The sequence below is a fragment of the Hypomesus nipponensis genome, chromosome 2, assembly GCF_054491055.1.
Source record: "Hypomesus nipponensis isolate SF chromosome 2, ASM5449105v1, whole genome shotgun sequence".
NCBI lineage: Eukaryota > Metazoa > Chordata > Actinopteri > Osmeriformes > Osmeridae > Hypomesus > Hypomesus nipponensis.
Window position 1 is genome coordinate 21,440,465 of NC_140362.1, and position 18,714 is coordinate 21,459,178.

General features: G+C 48.5%; 1 protein-coding gene across 1 annotated transcript; it reads right to left on the reverse strand.

The window, feature by feature from the left end:
* Window positions 1–794: 794 nt before the first annotated feature.
* On the reverse strand, window positions 795–18,488 carry ttyh1 (tweety family member 1). The gene is made up of 15 exons (XM_084668869.1): window positions 18,269–18,488; window positions 14,354–14,518; window positions 12,086–12,315; window positions 10,323–10,434; window positions 9,535–9,869; window positions 9,230–9,325; window positions 9,065–9,137; window positions 6,280–6,355; window positions 5,983–6,038; window positions 5,600–5,692; window positions 5,095–5,187; window positions 4,864–5,003; window positions 3,953–4,120; window positions 2,174–2,252; window positions 795–1,158 (listed from the first exon to the last, which is right to left on the reverse strand). Exons 2-15 carry the CDS (start codon window positions 14,486–14,488, stop codon window positions 1,075–1,077), a joined length of 1,770 nt encoding a protein of 589 aa, XP_084524995.1. The 5' UTR covers window positions 14,489–14,518; window positions 18,269–18,488; the 3' UTR covers window positions 795–1,074.
* Window positions 18,489–18,714: the final 226 nt, after the last annotated feature.

Sequence of the window (18,714 nt, forward strand, 5' to 3'; positions counted from 1 at the left end):
ATGAAACCACGTTTTTTTATTGTAGTGTCACAACTGGGAGAAAAGAAAAACAAATAAGGCATGGGTTTATTGTAGTTGTTATTTTAATTATATTAGACTCTGGAGTGAAAAAGGATGCCATTCAAAAGGAGCATTGACCATACAAACTTAAGTCAAGGGTTAACAAGGTCAAGGCATGAAAGGGGTCCATTGAAATCTCAGACATACCATTTATATATACATAACATCCTATAGAGAGCTCAGAAACCCACTGCTATACATAGTCATTATTGCTATTTACGGTAGGGCTACTGAAGCACCAGGAGCTGTATTGCTATGTACCTGCTGTCATTGCATGGGAATTGTAGTTCTCCTAACCACTCAAGGCTGGTTGGTAGTTGTAGTTCTCCCCTCAGCCTTAAAGGAGGGTCATCATAGCCCTCTGGGGTATTGGTTTAAGACCAAAGGTTTGTGATTAATCAGATCTTATCAACAGCAAAATGTACAGAATAGTATCTGAAGGTAATACGAAGGAAATACAGAATTGCCACCTATAAAAAAGTAAAAATAAATCAAAGTGAATACCAAGTGAGTAAACTTCATATTCAGTCACTGAATATACGTCCCCTTGCTACGTGCCTGTGCTTTTCTACCACAATATTTAGATATAAAAACTTGAAAATAAAGTGGTGATACTGATACATTTTTAAATATAAAACTACAATGTAACGTCAATACCATTTGGCTTGTCTCACAACAGTTCACAAAGACTCTGGACAGATGGTGGGGGGTGGGGGGGGGGGGGGGGGGGGCAGGGGACAGGAAGGGGTAACTTTGACTGAGTGAACCTGGTTCAGAGTTCTTCATAACCATGCTACCTATCTGGCGTTAGCGTACAGTGAGTTACTACAACAGTCAATTCAATCCTGTTTCTTTTAAGTGCTTCTAATTCATAACACTCCATGGTACTGACGTTACCTTTAATTCACATTTAGCATTCGATTTATTTTTCGTTAGTTATTTTTTCATCTCAGTAGTGTCCGTTCATAAGAAAACTAAACATTTTCTATACATTATCTAACATTAAAAAAAGAGTCAACGTGAATACAGGTTTCTTGAGTGGGCGGGGTTGGGGTGTGATTGATTGCCCCCGTAACCAGTCAGCATGCTGGGAGAGTACTGCACTTTCAGAAAGCCAGATGAGATTTGGAAACGGGAGCCGTGGTCACAGATCCACAGAGAACGGTGTGCAGAGAGAGAGAGAGATAGATAGATGTGCAGAGAGAGAGAGAGATAGATGTGCAGAGAGAGAGAGAGAGATAGATGTGCAGAGAGAGAGAGAGAGAGATAGATAGATGTGCAGAGAGAGAGAGAGATAGATGTGCAGAGAGAGAGAGAGAGAGATAGATAGATGTGCAGAGAGAGAGAGGGAGAGATAGATGTGCAGAGAGAGAGAGAGAGAGATAGATAGATGTGCAGAGAGAGAGAGAGAGAGATAGATGTGCAGAGAGAGAGAGAGATAGAGAGAGAGAGAAAGGTGTGCAGAGAGAGAGAAGGGAAAACAGAGAAACAAGATCACAATTATTGATCCATGTCACTTAGACATTGCCCCATGTGGTCACACATGTCCATAATCTGTGGACCAGGGGTGGATGAAGCAGAGGTTTCCTCCAGTCAAAGGTCAAGGGTCAAACATAACTGAGGCCACGCCTCTTTTAGGTAAGGTCAGGGGGAAGATCACTTGAACCTAAATCGTGTTGTAAAAGGCAACCTCTCTTTCAAGCACCCCACTTTGGACACTATATGGTGGTAACTACATGGCCGTAGCTACGGAGGAGAAAAGGTTCTGGTTTTGGGTTATGACGACGGACAAAACCGTAAACATCTGTCTTTTCTAGCCTGGCCATGTAGGGTCTACCAATGTGTAGTAGAAGCACTTTCAGAGTTAATAACAATGGAAAAAAACAGCACAAAAACTTTAATGTCAAATAGTCATTTGAACATAGAACTTTTGTCCTTTGATTTGATGACAGGCCAGAAATCAGGGTCCTGCAAGGCGCCTTCCCTCCCCCACGATAATCACATCTGCTACCCAAACACGTACAGCCACTTTGCACCCCGCGAGTGGGTTTAAATCTATAGTGATGACAAACGCCACAGATTATGATGATGTCACAAGTACAGAGGAACTCACAGAAGGGGGTGGGGATTGCCTGTCTGCCAAGGGCAGGCTCTCATAGCCAGGGTTGCCATTGGAGGAAACGTTTGGAGTCCTGTATAGAGACAGAGAGAGAGGGGGGGGGAGGGGAGGAGGACCACGGGGGGAAAGGAGGAGGTGTGAAGGATGAACAAGAGAGGAAATAAGGGGTGAGACACGTTGAGAGAAAGACGGATAGAAGGAGGGGGGTCGAAGGGAGGTGGGTGCCGAGGTGGGGTGAGAAGAGGGGGAGGAAGAGTGATTAGAGAAATGGTGGCGTTTTCAAAACAGACCTCGTTATAACTGGTGGCATTAGTGTTGTGTTAGTGATGTTGGGATAGCGTGTGAAAGTGTCTACAGAGCCTGGCAGTACAGTCCACTTCTGCCAGGTGCATCTTGGGAAGTGCAAAGTGCACCGTGATTTACTCGTCCCAATGTGATAGTTCACCTGAATAGTTTTGCCTGATTTAAGTCATTTGGAGTAGTGTACAACAACCCCAAGTCTTCGCATGTAACAGAAGTTGACTGAACTCTTTGTGCTTGTTTGAATTATGTCCAATAATTCTGGCTGGTTTTCCTACTGGAAACACTCCTAATTGTTGTTGTATATGATAACAGTCTAGACTACAGACTGAGCTTTGAATCCAGTGTTATGTTTTACATAGGTGGTACATTAGGTGGGGCGTTAAACTATTTAGGGGACTAACTGGACTCGCAGAGTTTGGACAGTGAGAGAGAGGGAGAGAAATAAGACAGGCAGGGAAGGATAACAACAGGAAGTGTGAGGGCAGGTGAAAAGAAGCAGAACACCAGGAAGCAGAGGGAGTGATAGAAAGAAGAAACAAAAAAGAGAGAGAGAGCTAAAGTAGAGGTCATTTGAGAGACATGGACTTGGGACACCATGGTGTGGGTGACAGCTGGGAATAATGGGGAGTGTTACCTACATCAACCTGAGCCTCACATCTCCGGGGTATAAAATGCGGCGGGGGGCTGTGGCATAAGTGACGAGACTGTCCCCTAAACGTACACTACTGAGGACAGGAACGGCATGGAGCAGTGCACTCCAACACACGGGGAACAGGGCGTCATTTTAGACGCAGCCGAAAATCCCTGAAATCACCGAGCGGCCTACATGGTCTGTCTTTGGAAGGCTGGACAGACCGTTAGACAGACACACAGACAGACAGACCTCAGGAGTTGTGTCTGTTTCTCTGCCTACACTTTAGTCCACATAGACCTGTCTGTGTGTCTGTCTGCGTTGAGTGCGTTTTAGCTGGCAGATTTGTGGGTTTGAACTAGCCCTATGTGTTTATAGGATTAAGGATCTGTGAGGTGAATATATGTACTGTAGACTGTACGTGCATAAATATACTGTGACTGCTCTACTGATCTGTGTAAATTAGTTGGTATAGGTGTTGTGTTGAGAGTGTTATGTGTAACTTGTCTGTATGCGCTAAGAGTGAGAATCAGTTCTTTCCCTGTCCATAACGCCTGACTCATAACTGAAAATCATAAGTGAAGCAGTAGTACAAAGTACAAAGGTCAGTCTATGTATTGTTCATGCATCCTTCACTATGTGACCTGTCCTGTGCTACTCTAAATTCTAAGCAGAAGTTGCCCGTAGGTACAGATCTGGGATCAGCTTTGCCTCCCCAAACACCGTCATCCGCTGAGGGGAACAAACGTAGAACTGATCCCATACCAGTGCCTAGGGGCAAGGGGCGACACCTTGGGCCATTCTGTCTGTCTGTCTGTCTGTGTGTCTGTGTTACTCACGGGAGAGGCGGCGCACTAGAAAAGGGGGGGGTCCAGCCGGCCCCTGGGTAATTATAGAAGGGGGGCAAGGCCCCTCGCTGGGACCCCGCGGCCGTCTGTCTACGTGCCTGATGGGAAGTGAAGGGGTCCTCGCTCTCGCTGTCGGAATCTTCGTACTCCTCGGAATCACTGTCGTCGTCAGAGAGAGAGCAGAGGAGAACTTGTGAGAGCAGGCATGATGGGTGACGGTTCTGCGATTTCTGACCCTGAGGAACCTGGTTCTGTCGAGGAGAGTGTGGTCTGGATGCTACTCTCTCGCTAGTATTTTAGCACGAAATTCATTCAGACATTTTAACATCAGGTATTCAGGCTCTTTTTAACTGACTATTGTGATGACAATAAGGGCTCCATCGGCATGTTTGCTGCCGTAGTCTGCCGAGGGAACACAGGTGATGAAAAGGTCAAATAATATGGTTTTGTAATTTACTACATAAAAAAATGTGTTTACATAGATTCCTTTGTGGTGGGGCATTCAGCCATGTTTTTCAGTACACAGATTTATTTTTTAATTTGACATTGATATTCACAGATAGAAAAAAAAATGAATCCCCTTGATCCTTTAATCTTTTTTCCCTTTATGCTGGCTGTGTGACACAGTTGGAACCGGTTTACTGAAGGACAATGCTGTGGGAGGCGAAGGCTAAACATCAGACACAATGAGTTGCGCACAAACACCACAGAAACGTGCATAGAATCATACCTTTTGGCTGATCATGGAGAATAAACTAGGCACAGTGATTGTGTGAAAAGCCTCAACACAGTAAACAACAACATGGCGCAGAGGACCTCTCTCTCACATACCAACTTTTAAGGGCTTATTTCAGGGCTACAAACGCAGCCGCACATAAACACACGCAGATACACACACTCACCTGTGAAAGCTTCTCCAAGCACCGGGCAGGGAACAGAGGATAGCGGTGAAAGCAAGAGCCGAAAGGAAGGAGTAGAGGGAGAGGTAGAGTAACCCCTCCATGCCATCGTAGCACAGGCCTTTCAGCGAGTCTATGTAGTCCTGCGAGACATCATTTAACAGACTCGGTTACAAACCCGACGCAACATCACGGGTGCGTGAACCCCACGTCTCACACATTGAGGCGCCTAACCTTGTTCAGACCGCGACAGTTGAGTAGCGCCACCAGCTGGTGGAAGTTGCCCTCCGTCGAGTTGAGAATCTGCTGAACCTCTCGCAGTGATTTCTACAAACAAATCACATTAAATTTGTATGGCCCTTCTTCCAAGGTATGTCACAGGGCTTCACTTAGAGGCACCATGGTATCGCATTTCTTGTGCGGTGGGGAGAAATTTGGGTTGGCAGAGAGACACTACTTTTCTAAAATGTGTTGTCAACCGTTAGAAACGTTTTTCAAAACTTTTTTTTCGAAAATATTTTGTCAACCTTTCAAAACGTTTTGTTCAAATATTTGTTCCAAAACTGTAGGCTATTAGATCCTTTAGAAACTTTAGAAAAAGTGTCGTCACAACATTTTCCAGAGTCTTTTTAAACACGAGTATCTGTACTTTTACTTAAGTGAAGGATGTGTGTAGGTTGTACTTTTTCCATCTATGGCGGTTGGGGGGTAACTGTGTCTTACGGGTGAACTTCCATACCTCTGCTTTTGGGAACTGTGGGAGCGCGTTTCGGTCCAGGTTGGCGAGGTGAGTGTGGATGCTGGATAGCGCCCTCTGGGACTGAGTCAGCAACTGGAGCCCAGGATTGAACACGATCACAACACAGCACTATCTTCCAAACACAGCGTTACTGCCAAAACCTGTATTACAGCACATCCACTGTGACCAACATAGAGCTAGAGTACAACAGAAAGGCATTCCCGGTTCTAACTGATTTAGAAAACTTTCATGTCTTCCGAGAGGCAATTTGTTGAAACATATAACGACAGGACGTCCCACCAGAAGATGCAGACAGATACAATCATTAATAATATTATGTTATTGTAATCTGTTTATTAGCAATGTGGAAGAGTGTGGTCTACCTGCTGGAATGGGCTGTTCATGCGTCTGCTGCAGGTCAGGTAGTAGTCCAGTACGTCTGAACATCAGACACAACAACAACAATTGATTAGTGGATAAAGTGTCAGGTCACTGCTGTGCGGTTCATCACATTCGGTTCAATAGAGTTTTATAGTGAACTTGTGTTTACTGTCAAACAGTGAGCATGTGCATGTTTAAAAGGAAACTCAAGGGAGGTTTCTCGTGTGTATGGTAGTGTTCTGCAGCCATGCGAGTAACAAGGTGGCTGGGATGGGGAGATCCTGGATGAGAGACTCTACCTGGGTTGGTTCCAGAGTTGAAGTGGGTGGAGTTGAGGACAAACGTATTTGGATCTGAACAAAAGTCACTTAGAGCCTAACGAAACAGATGTGAAAGAGGCGGAGAGAGATACAGAGGGAGAATGTGAGAGAGAGAGAGAGAGAGAGAGAGAGAGAGAGAAAGAGAGAGAGAGAGAGAGAGAGAGAGAGAGAGAGAGAGAGAGAGAGAGAGAGAGAAAGAGAGAGAGAGAGAGAGAGAGAGAGAGAGAGAGAGAGAGAGAGAGAGAGAGAGAGAGAGAGAGAGAGAGAGAGAGAGAGAGAGAGAGAGAGAGAGAGAGGCAGAGAGAGAGAAATCACAAGAGGGAGAGTTAGCGGAGACACGCTGACCGACTGACATACTTATTTCCTAGAAGAACTCCTGGTCTGTTCAGACAGACTGAACTCCCTCAGCCTCAGCCTACATGATGCGTTAGCCCAGTGTGCCACCGCCCCCAACTCCCCTAAACGTGTCCCCAAACCTCTCATCTGATGAGCGCTCAGCCACAGCAAGGGGTGACTCCGCCAGAAGAGGGAGAGCGAGCTTCACTCAGAGCCAGCCAGAGGGGGGGGAAGGGGGGGTCCTACCCGGGACATGAGAGGGCCAGCCTGGCCCTCATCCAAGCCCTCATCCCTCCCCCCCACAGCTGGGCCATTGTTTCCTTGTCAGTGACCAGGGACAGAGGGGCTCTGTGTGGACCCAGAGACACTGAGACATCTCCCACCAGCTCCACATAACACTGGAGCACCATAACCAGCCCACCCAGCCCCCTCTGCTCCCCCCGGCAGCAACACTGGCCCTCTTCAGTCAGGCTGTGCCCTCGTCTGCCCCCACCCTCACCACTCTTCTCCTGCCAAACTTCCCAGGTCGTGGACTCAGACTGGGCCGAATGCTACACAAGCGGCTCTGCATCGCGGACACGGATGGAGGTCACTATGTCCTCTGGACGTCTGACACACCATCGTCTCCGCTAATGTAGGAGCAGCGGGAGAAATGCACTGACTGTCAAATCAAAAAAACTCTGCTTGAAAAGCATTCGTTGATTGACAATTCATGGGATTGAATGTTGTTCCTATGGGTACCCATGCCCCCACCCACACCCTCCTTCTCTCACCCTCTCTTCCTCCATCTCCCCCCCCCCTCTCTCTCTCTCTCTCTCTCTCTCTCTCTCTCTCTCCCAGTGAGCCTTTAGAGATGAATCAACAGCCTCCGGTGTCTCGCTGGGCCAGCTGATTTATCTTTCCTCTTTCACTCAGAGTTAACTGTGCTTAAGTCTCTCTTTCCTTACCCTCCATCACTCTCTCACTCTCTCACTGACTCCTCCTCTCTCCCTGTCTCTCTTGCTTGTTGAAAGCACTTGTGTTCTTCCATCTTCCATCTTCACTCCTCAAAGCCAAACGCCCACACACTCTCACTAAAAAAACATGCACTTTCGTGCATTTACACACATCAGACAACTAACAAACACACACACAAACAAACACAGTCTTTCAATCTTTAATCTCTGCCCCATTTTCCTGCCTTTCTGGTCTCCAGCCACGACTGCAGCGTTCCCCAGGATGCCTGTCTTTTCACAGCACAATGTGCACAGAAGCACAGGAATACACACACACACGCACACACAGACTCTATTCTGTTTGGATTCGGAAACCAAGGCCTCACAGCATGGCTTTTCTGGCATCCTCTCTCCGGCCATGAAGGGTCTCCCCCTTTTTCTCTCACAGTGGAACAGGGGAGTGTCCCTAGTCCCCCCCAGCCCCCAGCCCCCAGCCACCGCCCCCCAGCCCCCGGACCCCAGCCCCCCTCCCAGGGAGATGGATGTGTTGTTGTATGGGTGGCACCCCCAGTGGAGGAGGAAGAGCCTGGCTGAGGTAAACAAACCAGGAGTATTTCCACCTGCTCACCCTTGCCACTTGGCCCCTGCCCAGCTGCAGCTAATCGAAGGGTAATATAACTCCCCCACAGGGAGCAACAGCTTGTTCAACCAGGGAGGGAGAGCAAGGAGGCTGCAGGAGTGGAGGGCAGGAGGCTGCAGGAGTGGAGGGCAGGAGGCTGCAGGAGTGGAGGGCAGGAGGCTGCAGGAGTGGAGGGCAGGAGGCTGCAGGAGTGGAGGGCAGGAGAGCAGGAGGCTGCAGGAGTGGAGGGCAGGAGGCTGCAGGAGGCTGCAGGAGTGGAGGGCAGGAGGCTACAGGAGGCTGCAGGAGTGGAGGCTGCAGGAGGCTGCAGGAGTGGAGGGCAGCAAGCTGCAGGAGGCTGCAGGAGTGGAGGGCAGGAGGCTGCAGGAGGCTGCAGGAGTGGAGGGCAGGAGAGCAGGAGGCTGCAGCGGTTTTTGAAAGGAGGAAAACCTAGACTGAGGTACCGGAGCACAGAGACCCTGTTAACCTCTCTGTCTCTCTCTGTCTCTCTCTCTGTCTCTCTCTGTCTCTCTTTGTCTCTCTCTGTCTCTCCCTCCCCCCTCCCCCTCCCCCTCCCTCCTCCCTCCCTCCCTCCCCCTCCCTCCCTCCCTCCCTCCCTCCCTCCCTCCCTCCCTCCCTCCCTCCCTCCCTCCCTCCCTCCCTCCCTCCCCCCTCCTCCTCCCTCCCTCCCTCTCCCTCCCCCTCCCTCCCTCCCTCCTCCCTCCTCCCTCCTCCCTCCTCCCTCCTCCTCCCTCCTCCCTCCCCCTCCCCCTCCCCCTCCCCCTCCCCCTCCCCCTCCCCCTCCCCCTCCCCCTCCCCCTCCCCCTCCCCCTCCCTCCCCCCTGGACGTGCCACTTGAGGAAGGTCCACTCACCACCACAGAGGCGGTCTCCAGGCCCAGAGACCCCCAGCTCAGGAACAGAGCCAGCCAAGCCAGCACCGTCATCCTGGAACACAGGAGGAGCACACTCAGAGTTTACACTGTGTGTATGCGTGTATGTGTGTGTGTGTGTGTGTGTGTGTGTGTGTGTGTGCTTACAGGATGAGGAGCCAGCGAGCCTGCTTGGCCAGCCCCAGGAGGATAAAGAGACACACAATCAGGTCCAGCAGCAGCAGCAACACATACGACAGCCACCTACACACACACACACACACACACACACACACACCCAGGTCAGCTATATTAAATCCTGTGTACAGTTTATTGTACAGTTTATTGCAGTTACATAACATCCTGCGTACAGTTTATTGTACAGTTTACTGCAGTTATATAACAGCAGTTAAGAGCACTAACATCCCCATAAGACACAACCCTCCAGAAGACAACCTCTCTCCACCTCTCACCTGTAGTCCTCATTGACCACCAGCGTGTTGGCGGCCCAGCCGGGAGAGAAGGGGGTGGGCATCACCCCTCCAGCGGGGGCCGTGGTGGGGGCCACCGAGGGGGGCGCGGGGGTGAGGGCCGCAATGGGGGCTCCGCTGCTGCTGCTGCCGTTCCAGAGACCCCCGTCCCCGCCCCGGGCCAGCGCCAGGGAAGACAGCAGGCTCACCACGTTCTCGGACAGCCTCCGGCAGTTCCGCGTGGAAGTCAGGAAGGGCTTGCTGCCTGAGAACAGCTCCTCCATGGAGGTCAGGGGCCCGGAGACAGAGAGCTGCAGCCCAGTGATGGTGTCTGAAACCTGGGGAAGCAGGAAGAGGAAGGGGCGGGTTGAACGAGAGGTTATAGCTGATACATATGATGACTATATGAAATCATACTGGCATAGGTTGTGATGAACAAAACGGGTATACTTGCTTTGAATAGCTTTCACAATTATAAAATATATTGGACACATTCAAAGCATCCAAGCATCTATCCGCCCATTCATATATCCATATGTCTATATATCCATGTGAACTGAATGAGACCGTCCCTTTGCCTCCACAAAGGAAACCAGACATTCGTCACTGTGCCACATATTGACCGCATGAGTCATCAGGTTGATCGATACTGAACATGGCAGATGTTTACACCTTGCTTTTCTCACAGTTTTACACATGAACACACTGCTGTGTAGGAAAGACACAGATATGCAAAGCAGGTGGTCACTGTATCCCGCTGTGACAGCGGGCTAGCAGAGGGGAGCACTCACCAACAGATCGATGGACGCTAGCGTGTAATTGGCTGTGAGAAGAGACGAGGTCAACTGATACATCCCATCATTAGCCTCGCTGTTGCCGTAGAAACCGACGCCTATGGCAACACTGAAAAAAAGGAAACAAGGATTAAGGGAAGGAGGGAGTGAGAGAGATGGAGAGAAGCACTACAAGAGTTATGTTTAATTCAGTGTGTATGTACATATTAAATGAATTTGACACAACAAGATAGACATGGTGAGGATGGTGCGAAATTGGATGAAAGGAATGAACCAATGAACATGGAGAAGCACCAAGGAGAGGATGAAATAATAATATTTATGGAAATAATGAAAGCAAAGTCTTAGTTGTTGTCCTTAGTCTTCAGCAGGAATTATATTAGAAATACTGACATATTTACACATCTTTTTGTTATTCAAATATTCAGATTAAGCCTTGAGCCAGATGTTCATCAAATCCCCCCAGACAAGAGAAAAATGGTATGACCCAATCTCCCACAAAGTATGTGACCCAGATTAGAATGCAGGGGAAAGAGGGGGAAGGGGGGAGGGGGGAGTGCCTGTGCAGATTTTCACGTTTCTAGACATCGAATGTGCACTAAATGTTTCAGTAAAGCTACATTCAAGAAGACATGCACCACAAATGTTTGGAGTCTGCCAAGACTACAGAGATGTGAAATCTGGCGAAGTAACTTGAAGAGTGAATCAGAAATGTCAATTTCATAGTGTTAGAGATTCGTGATCGCTTGTCCCTGTGGGGGAAAACAGAACAACATCACAACTACTATTTCCTACCTGTCTGTCTGCCTGTCTGCCTGTCTGCCTGCCTGCCTGCCTGCCTGCCTGCCTGCCTGCCTGCCTGCCTGCCTGCCTGTCTGCCTGCCTGCCTGTCTGCCTGTCTGCCTGTCTGTCTATCTGCCTGCCTGCCTGCCTGCCTGCCTGCCTGCCTGCCTGCCTGCCTGCCTGCCTGCCTGTCTGCCTGTCTGCCTGTCTGTCTGACTGTCTGCCTGTCTGCCTGTCTGCCTGTCTTACTGTTTGCCAGATGAAGGCAGAAATCCAAACGGCAGCATATTGTGCCTTACAATTGATCCACTGACAAAAAAACACACAAGTCTGCTCTGTGAAGCCAAAGCAAAACCATGAACCCTCAGTGCTTGCTGTGTATTGCTCATTGCTGCATCATATTTAAATCACTCAACCACCATTACGCAGCTTCCAGCCCTCTTCCTTCATGTGTCTCAGTGAGGTTTTGGACAAATGACAAAGACTAAAGACTGAAATGAACGTTTTCTAACATGGTGTGGTGGTGACCAACTGTCACCAGACCTAGCTGGAGGAGAGGGAGGAGGTGAGAAGACTCGGGTCTTTGAGGTGGGTCTTCCAAGTCATCGTCACACCGAAGGGAAATCATGCGGTCGTTTCAAAACCACATCACCCTCACCCCCCCCCCCTTGTGACATCACCCCCCCCCCCCCCGTGACATCACCCTCCCCCCCCCTGTGGTCAGCAGTGTCATGTTTCCTGGCTGCGTAACCAAACTTGGGAATCAAGGCCATGTGATCCATAGTCAGCCAACCCTGATGAACAAGCTTGGTCCATATTGACTATGCCCTGTGTGTGTATAATCACATGACTTTTCACACCAAGACAACAGCCAACCCTCTCCTCCTCTGGGGTTCTGCCCCCTGGCCCCCCGGCCCCCGGGCCCCCCGGCCCCCGGGACCCCGTCCCTACCGTCACAGCGCCCCCCTCCTCCTTACCAGCACAGTGTGACGGCCGCCACCGACACCCAGGTGACGCAGCAGATGCCCCGCCCCTTCCGCCCGCCATATCCATGGCCCGTGCTGCCATCTTCATCCTCTTCCTCCTCCTCCGAGCCCTCGTTCCGGTCGCCGCGGTGACAGCAGCAGTAGTGTATGAGGAAGGAGAGGATGACGAGGAGGGAGAGGACGAGAGCGATGGCAGAAAGGCTGGACAGAACCAGCAGGGTCTGGCAGAGGAGGAGAGGAAGGAGGAAGGAGGAAGGAGGAAGGAAACAAGAAGGAGCAGAGAGGACAGAAGGAGAGCAAGGAAAGATGGAGAATTAATGGACTGTGTAAAAGCGTATTAGATCCTGACGTTGACTATGATTCTGTGTTTGTTACAATGAAATCCTCACTTTTGTGAGTCGAGTAAAACCCCCTGCACTGCCCCACCCCAGATAGCAGGAGGGATATGTGTCTGAAAAGGTGTGAGAATATGAATTGTGTTATTTATGCTAGAGGCTTTTTAACATATCACAATCGTGCACACACAAAATCACAAACGTAAGCCGAGCGCTCGGAAGTGTGGTGAATACACACTGCACTAATAAGATCAAGGTCGACTGTAGCTTGTTGCTAAAGCCATACATCTCCCTACTGACATGGCACATCATGTGGGTGATGTCAACGTCATTAAGCCCTATCGCTCCTCTGCATCAGACCACGTTTACACACCCTGAACATTACTGGAGAGTGCATTAGCAGAGGGAAACACACAGCTACAGCTTTATCCCCATCCATCTGCTCGTCTGCCTCTCTCTGTTTCCTTTTGTCTCTCTCTCAGTCTCTCTCTGCCTCTCTCTGTCTGTCTCTGTCTGTCTCTGTCTCAGACAGCTTCTCTCTGCCTCTCTCTGCCTCTCTCTGTCTCTCTCTATTTCACTCTGCCTCTCTCTCTCTGTCTCTCCCTCTATCTCTCTCTGTCTCTCTCTATTTCACTCTGCCTCTCTCTCTCTGTCTCTCCCTCTATCTCTCTCTGTCTCTCTCTATTTCACTCTGCCTCTCTCTCTCTGTCTCTCCCTCTATCTCTCTCTGTCTCTCTCTGTCTCTCTCTGTCTCTCTCCATCACTCTCCGCTCCTCTACCTTATCCCTGCTCTCTCTCTCCTCTACCTCCTGCCTCATCCATCCATCCATCCATCCCCCAACCCATCCACGTTTCCCGTGTGCTCCCCCACTCTCTCTCTCTCTCTCTCTCTCTCTCTCTCTCTCTCTCTCTCTCTCTCTCTCTCTCTCTCTCTCTCTCTCTCTCTCTCTCTCTCTCTCTCTCTCTCCCCCACTCTTTTCCCCCTCTGCCCCTCTCTCTTTCTTTCTATCCATGCCACTGAATCTCTATTAATAATCTGTGACCTACTTAAATACATTCACTGCCACTCTCTTTATCTCTCTCTCCCTTTCCCTCTCCCTTTTCACTCTCATTCTATTTCTCTCTCTCTCTATCTCTGCCCAGTCTTCTGTTCCACTATGTCGTTCCCTCGCTCTCTTCCTTTCTCTGGGCACTTTCCATCTCTTTTGTCTTTCTCTACTGGTAGATTATTGGAGTCTCTGTATCTGTACCAGAAATATACCAGACATGTGATGTGTGCGACATGACAAGATGAAGCTCTGAAATCATTAAACCCAAAGCAACACAACATGGTCTGGTTCTGAACACCCACAAAAGAATTACATCGTTAACACTCGTAACAATCAATCCCAACCATATTCGGCTGATGCCTGCTGCAATTTCGCAAAACTACACTTGACTGCTGGTTAGAACTGGCATGGCTTGTGGTCTTTGGTGGTGTTAGGTACATGAACTGTGGTAGAACCACAGGGCACTGAGGGGCCAGCAGGTTTGTGGCGAGGCAGCCAGGTGGTGTAACATTTCTGATGAGTTCAAAGCCAGGTCAGGCTTTCTTGGAGCAGTCAATAACTGGAACATCACCACAGGCATGAACAAGCCTGTTAAATTCACGACTCATATCAGCAAGATTATGCCAATGACAAGGCATAGACGGTTCTCAGAACATCTATCGAACATGGATAGGCATTTCATAATATTAAAGACATGAACTTGATTCAAATAGTTAGATAAAAGACTGGTTGACCAACCGATTTAGTTTGGGTATTTTTACTTGATTGGATTTAATATGTATTTAGTGGCATTGCTAATTTGACAGTGAAGGTTGAGGTGCAACTTGTGATTGGACAGTCCCTGTCCAGGTGTCCCACGATTGGCTGTGCATTACCTGCTGGTACTCCCAGCTGTCAGGTACGAAGGCGCTGTCTCTCATCTGCATGGTGAGGTCCAGGCGGGGGAGGGCGTGGCACACCCTCACCCACAGCGACGGGGTGTAGCTGGGAACCGTCGCCATGGCAGCCATACTCTACTGCCAAGCACCCCCTCCTCCACCCTGTTGGAAGGGGAGAGGGAGGGAGGGAGGGAGGGAGGGAGGGAGGGAGGGAGGGAGGGAGGGAGGGAGGGAGGGAGGGAGGGAGGGAGGGAGGGAGGGAGGGAGGGAGGGAGGGAGGGAGGGAGGGAGGGAGGGAGGGAGCATAAACCAAAGGGCATCATTTCAACTGTCAACTCTCTCTCCCTCAGGCAGGACAAAGTGAGAGACAAGAAAGAGGGCAGGACCACCACACATGCTGCATCACTCACCCTCTCACCCTCTCACCCTCTCACCCTCTCACCCTCTCACCCTCTCACCCACTCACCAAACCACCCTCTCACCCTCTCACCCTCTTACCAAACCACCCTCTCACCCTCTCACCAAACCACCCTCTCACCCTCTCACCCTCTCACCCTCTCACCCTCTCACCAAACCACCCTCTCACCCTCTCACCCTCTCACCCTCTCACCCACTCACCAAACCACCCTCTCACCCTCTCACCCAACCACCCCACCAATCACTGATGCAGTTATGAAGGTGACTGAGTTAAGGTTTTATGGTCTAAATGTCAGCTATGTACAGTTAAAAGAGCATAAATCAGAGTATTCTCTGTACAAGAGACTGCTACCAAGACACAGTATAAGGTATTGTATTTCCTTCTGTCAGATTAGTGTTGTCCATTTCATGGTTTAGGATAGGCTTTGAACAGGGTTCAGTGCTAGATACTGTATGTGCCTGAGGGCAACTCCTGCCAAGTCAAGGGAAATTCCATCTCCATCACTGCCAGGTAGCCACTACGTCCCTCCCAATCGCCACCACCCCTTGGGCCTGAATGAGGAGGTAGGAGGTAGAGGTGGGGACAGTTGGGAACAGAGGTGACACTAGATGGGACTCGTGTGGGCTTAGTTACAGTCCTCACACCCACGTCTAACTCTTCCTGTGTGGAGGAGTAAGAGAAACCCATCCATCTACAAATGGAAACAAAGAATACAAGGGAAAAACAACATTTTATTTTCTTCTAAGTTCTGCTCCAGCACCAAATTCCGGCCCACACTCAGCCCCCCAGCCAAGGGGGAGAAAGTAGGGTAAATACGAGAGGAAAATCCGGTTAGCTCAAACAGAAACTGGAATCCTTATTACAATGACAGGGTGAGCAAAGGGAAGGAGGGGTCCGGGTGGGGCTGATCAGAGGATGCGAGTGGGCACAACACTGATTGTGCAAGATTAAGAGAATTTCAGAGCTTTACTTGTTTAAAGACGGGAGGGTTTCAAGACAGCTTAGGAGGAGAGAGTACAGTCTGGACCACTGACAACGGCTGTCTGAGAGAGAGAGAGAGAGAGAGAGAGAGAGAGAGAGAGAGAGAGAGAGAGACAGAGAGAGAGAGAGACACAGAGACAGAGAGAGATAGAGAGACAGAGACATAGAGAGAGAGAGAGAGAGAGAGAGGGTAGTCTTTACAGTTCACAATAAAGAGAGACAGAGGGGCTTGAAGAGTCATGACACGAACTATGAAAGCAGAAAGAATACTGCGTTTCAGTCCAAAAGGGTTTAATAAACCAGATGTTCTGATTTGGTTTGACCTCTTTGAATGCTGTATATTTCATTCCTGCTCCAATGTAAACATTTAACAAGCAGCACTGTTCTTTACTATGCACCAGTTTTTTTTCTAAATATCCCATTGATATGACACTGACTCAGTCAGATCAGATACAGTCCTGCATTTGTACTGAATACAATGTGCTAGGATTTCTACAACAACACAGTAAGTACAAATCTCTGTCCAGTGTATCTGACAGCAGTGGAGATGTGGGGAAGCGCTGGCCCAGAATGAGTTAACAGATCTCCCTTAGGCCAGACAGGACAGTTCTAAACCAATTTGAATAAGCCTTTCCACCTTAATGGCTGCAATGTCCCAACTGTCAAAAATTAAATCAATGCCAGAACTCCATTTCACTTATTAAATCTGTGATTGGCTCACACACGATGCACCCGTCTACCTCCCACCAACCACGTTAACAGACTGTCGTCATCACAGCACAGCATCATTAGCTTCACAGATTGCAACCACGGATCAACTCAAAAACTATTATGACATTATGGCTTTTTGTCATGACATATGTATTGCAGATGAAACAGTTATCAAATAGTTAATACAAATACCATGAAGTTAGACAGACTAGAGATAGAGCAAATAAACTTGATCCGATTTCTTAAAGAAATCACCCTGAGTGCTTAAACTCCCTTTGAAGCAACAACCAGGGAATACACGTCGGCTACGTCCATAAAAACGATCCCCCTGGAAACAAAGCTTCTATGATTAATTTATAGATGTCAAAAGTGGGCACTGTGCTGTAAATGGTTTGTCCAGGAAGAAAATCAGGCGACAGAAGGAAAGGGCCACCTTACAGCAGCGTTGCTCAGCAGTTGTCAGGCGGAGCAAGACTCAAGTTGACGTGATGGCAACTGCCAGCTTGTTATCATGCTGTTTATGATTGCATAACCAAAGACACATATATGAGTATGCGCTCACGCGACCAAGGTAGAGAAGAGGGGGAGTGGGAGAAGGAGAGGAACAGCTTCTCTTCGCTGATCAAATTAATCTAAGCGCCTCTACACAAAGACTTGGGAAGAGAGAATGAGGCCGGTATGGAGGATTGATTATCCTATTGTACAAAGCAGAGCTGAACAAAAAAATCTTGGGAGTGGATTTATTTGAGAGCGTGTTTGAAACCATCGACTGAATCTACAAGGCCATTATGGCAGGTGGTTAATGAGAAAAAACTCAGAACTAACGGCATTTCCTCCGCCTATACGGGAGACTTATCAGTTGACATCTTTTGTCTTCTGTTGTGTAACTCACATTGCCATTACTCGCTCACTGTTTTTACGTTGTTGGGAGAAGATAATTCACTGCAGCAAAAATTATAGAAATCATGCTATTATTATGGCCATTTAATCATCAGTTATGTTCCACACATGAAGGCGTTAACGACGTACTAATGGAAGTTCCTTTAACGGCAGTTTTTGCAATATGGTCTCCGGACACCACAGACCGATCAACATCCATTAGGTTTGTGTGTGCGTTTGAGTGAAATCTTTCAACAGTAGCCTACTGTGTCCATTCAACCTATACAGTAGCTTACTTTCTGACTGATGAACCTGACTTTCCATGTCACAGTCTGTTACAGCTAAAGAGCTAGACTTTGATTAGCCTACTTCTTCAAAATCTGGGAGCAAAGTTTTTCCATAAACTGAACAATTTGTCCACAAAGTGCGGGCAGTTGTCTGTCTGTTAAACAGGGCAACACAGCCAGTCATACACAGAGACTGTTCTGGTATTCAGGAAGAGGACATGACAGCAGGATAACAAAAATTCTCCCAGACCAAGCTAATTGGTAATCTAGCCTAAAATAATAAAAATGTCTACCCCCAAGATGAAACTGTAATCAAGGGATTAATTGAGACAAACGACAAATACTTCATTCATGATGAAAAAAAAGATAACCAGGTGACTAATCTATTTTAATTAAAGATAAACATAAGTGGTCTAACTGCAAGGCAAATTCAGATAATGTCCTAATTTCAGCATCAACATAGCTCACAGTTTATGAATATCTGCATAGGATTTGAACATTTGAAGATGAATATTTCAACATTTAAAATGCAATGAGATAACAGCCCTAATTCACTTGACTGCTCGTTCATCTTCCTAACCACACAGACAATTAAACCCAGATGTAGTTGGGTACCAGGGGTGATCCATCGCTTACCTTTGACTTGCGTACGGAGGGAAGGCTCTCTCTTCCTCTCTCGGTTCTTCTCTAGTTTCCGGCAAATATATACCTTCTCACTGATACGTTCTGTCACCCATCAGCTCTGGATGCTCTCGAAATAAACCCATCCTGAAAAAAGGGTTGCAGTCATGTGCCCAAAATGTGTGGGGTTGGGGGGGTGAAAAATGTTTAAAAAGAAACAATTACAGCCTGTTTCTTTTCTTGCTATTGAAATATTAAACAGGCCGTAATTGTATGGTTGTCTGGTCACAGTGGAGAGGTGCTTGTGTTGATGGATGAGAGAGGAGCGCTCGGCGAGAGAGAGGGAGAAAGGAGAGAGAGCGAAGGGAGAGAGAGCGAGAGGAGAGAGAGAGAGGTAGATAGAGAGAGAATGGGAGTGAGAGAGAGAGAAATTGAGAGCGAGTGGGAGTGGTAGAGAGAGC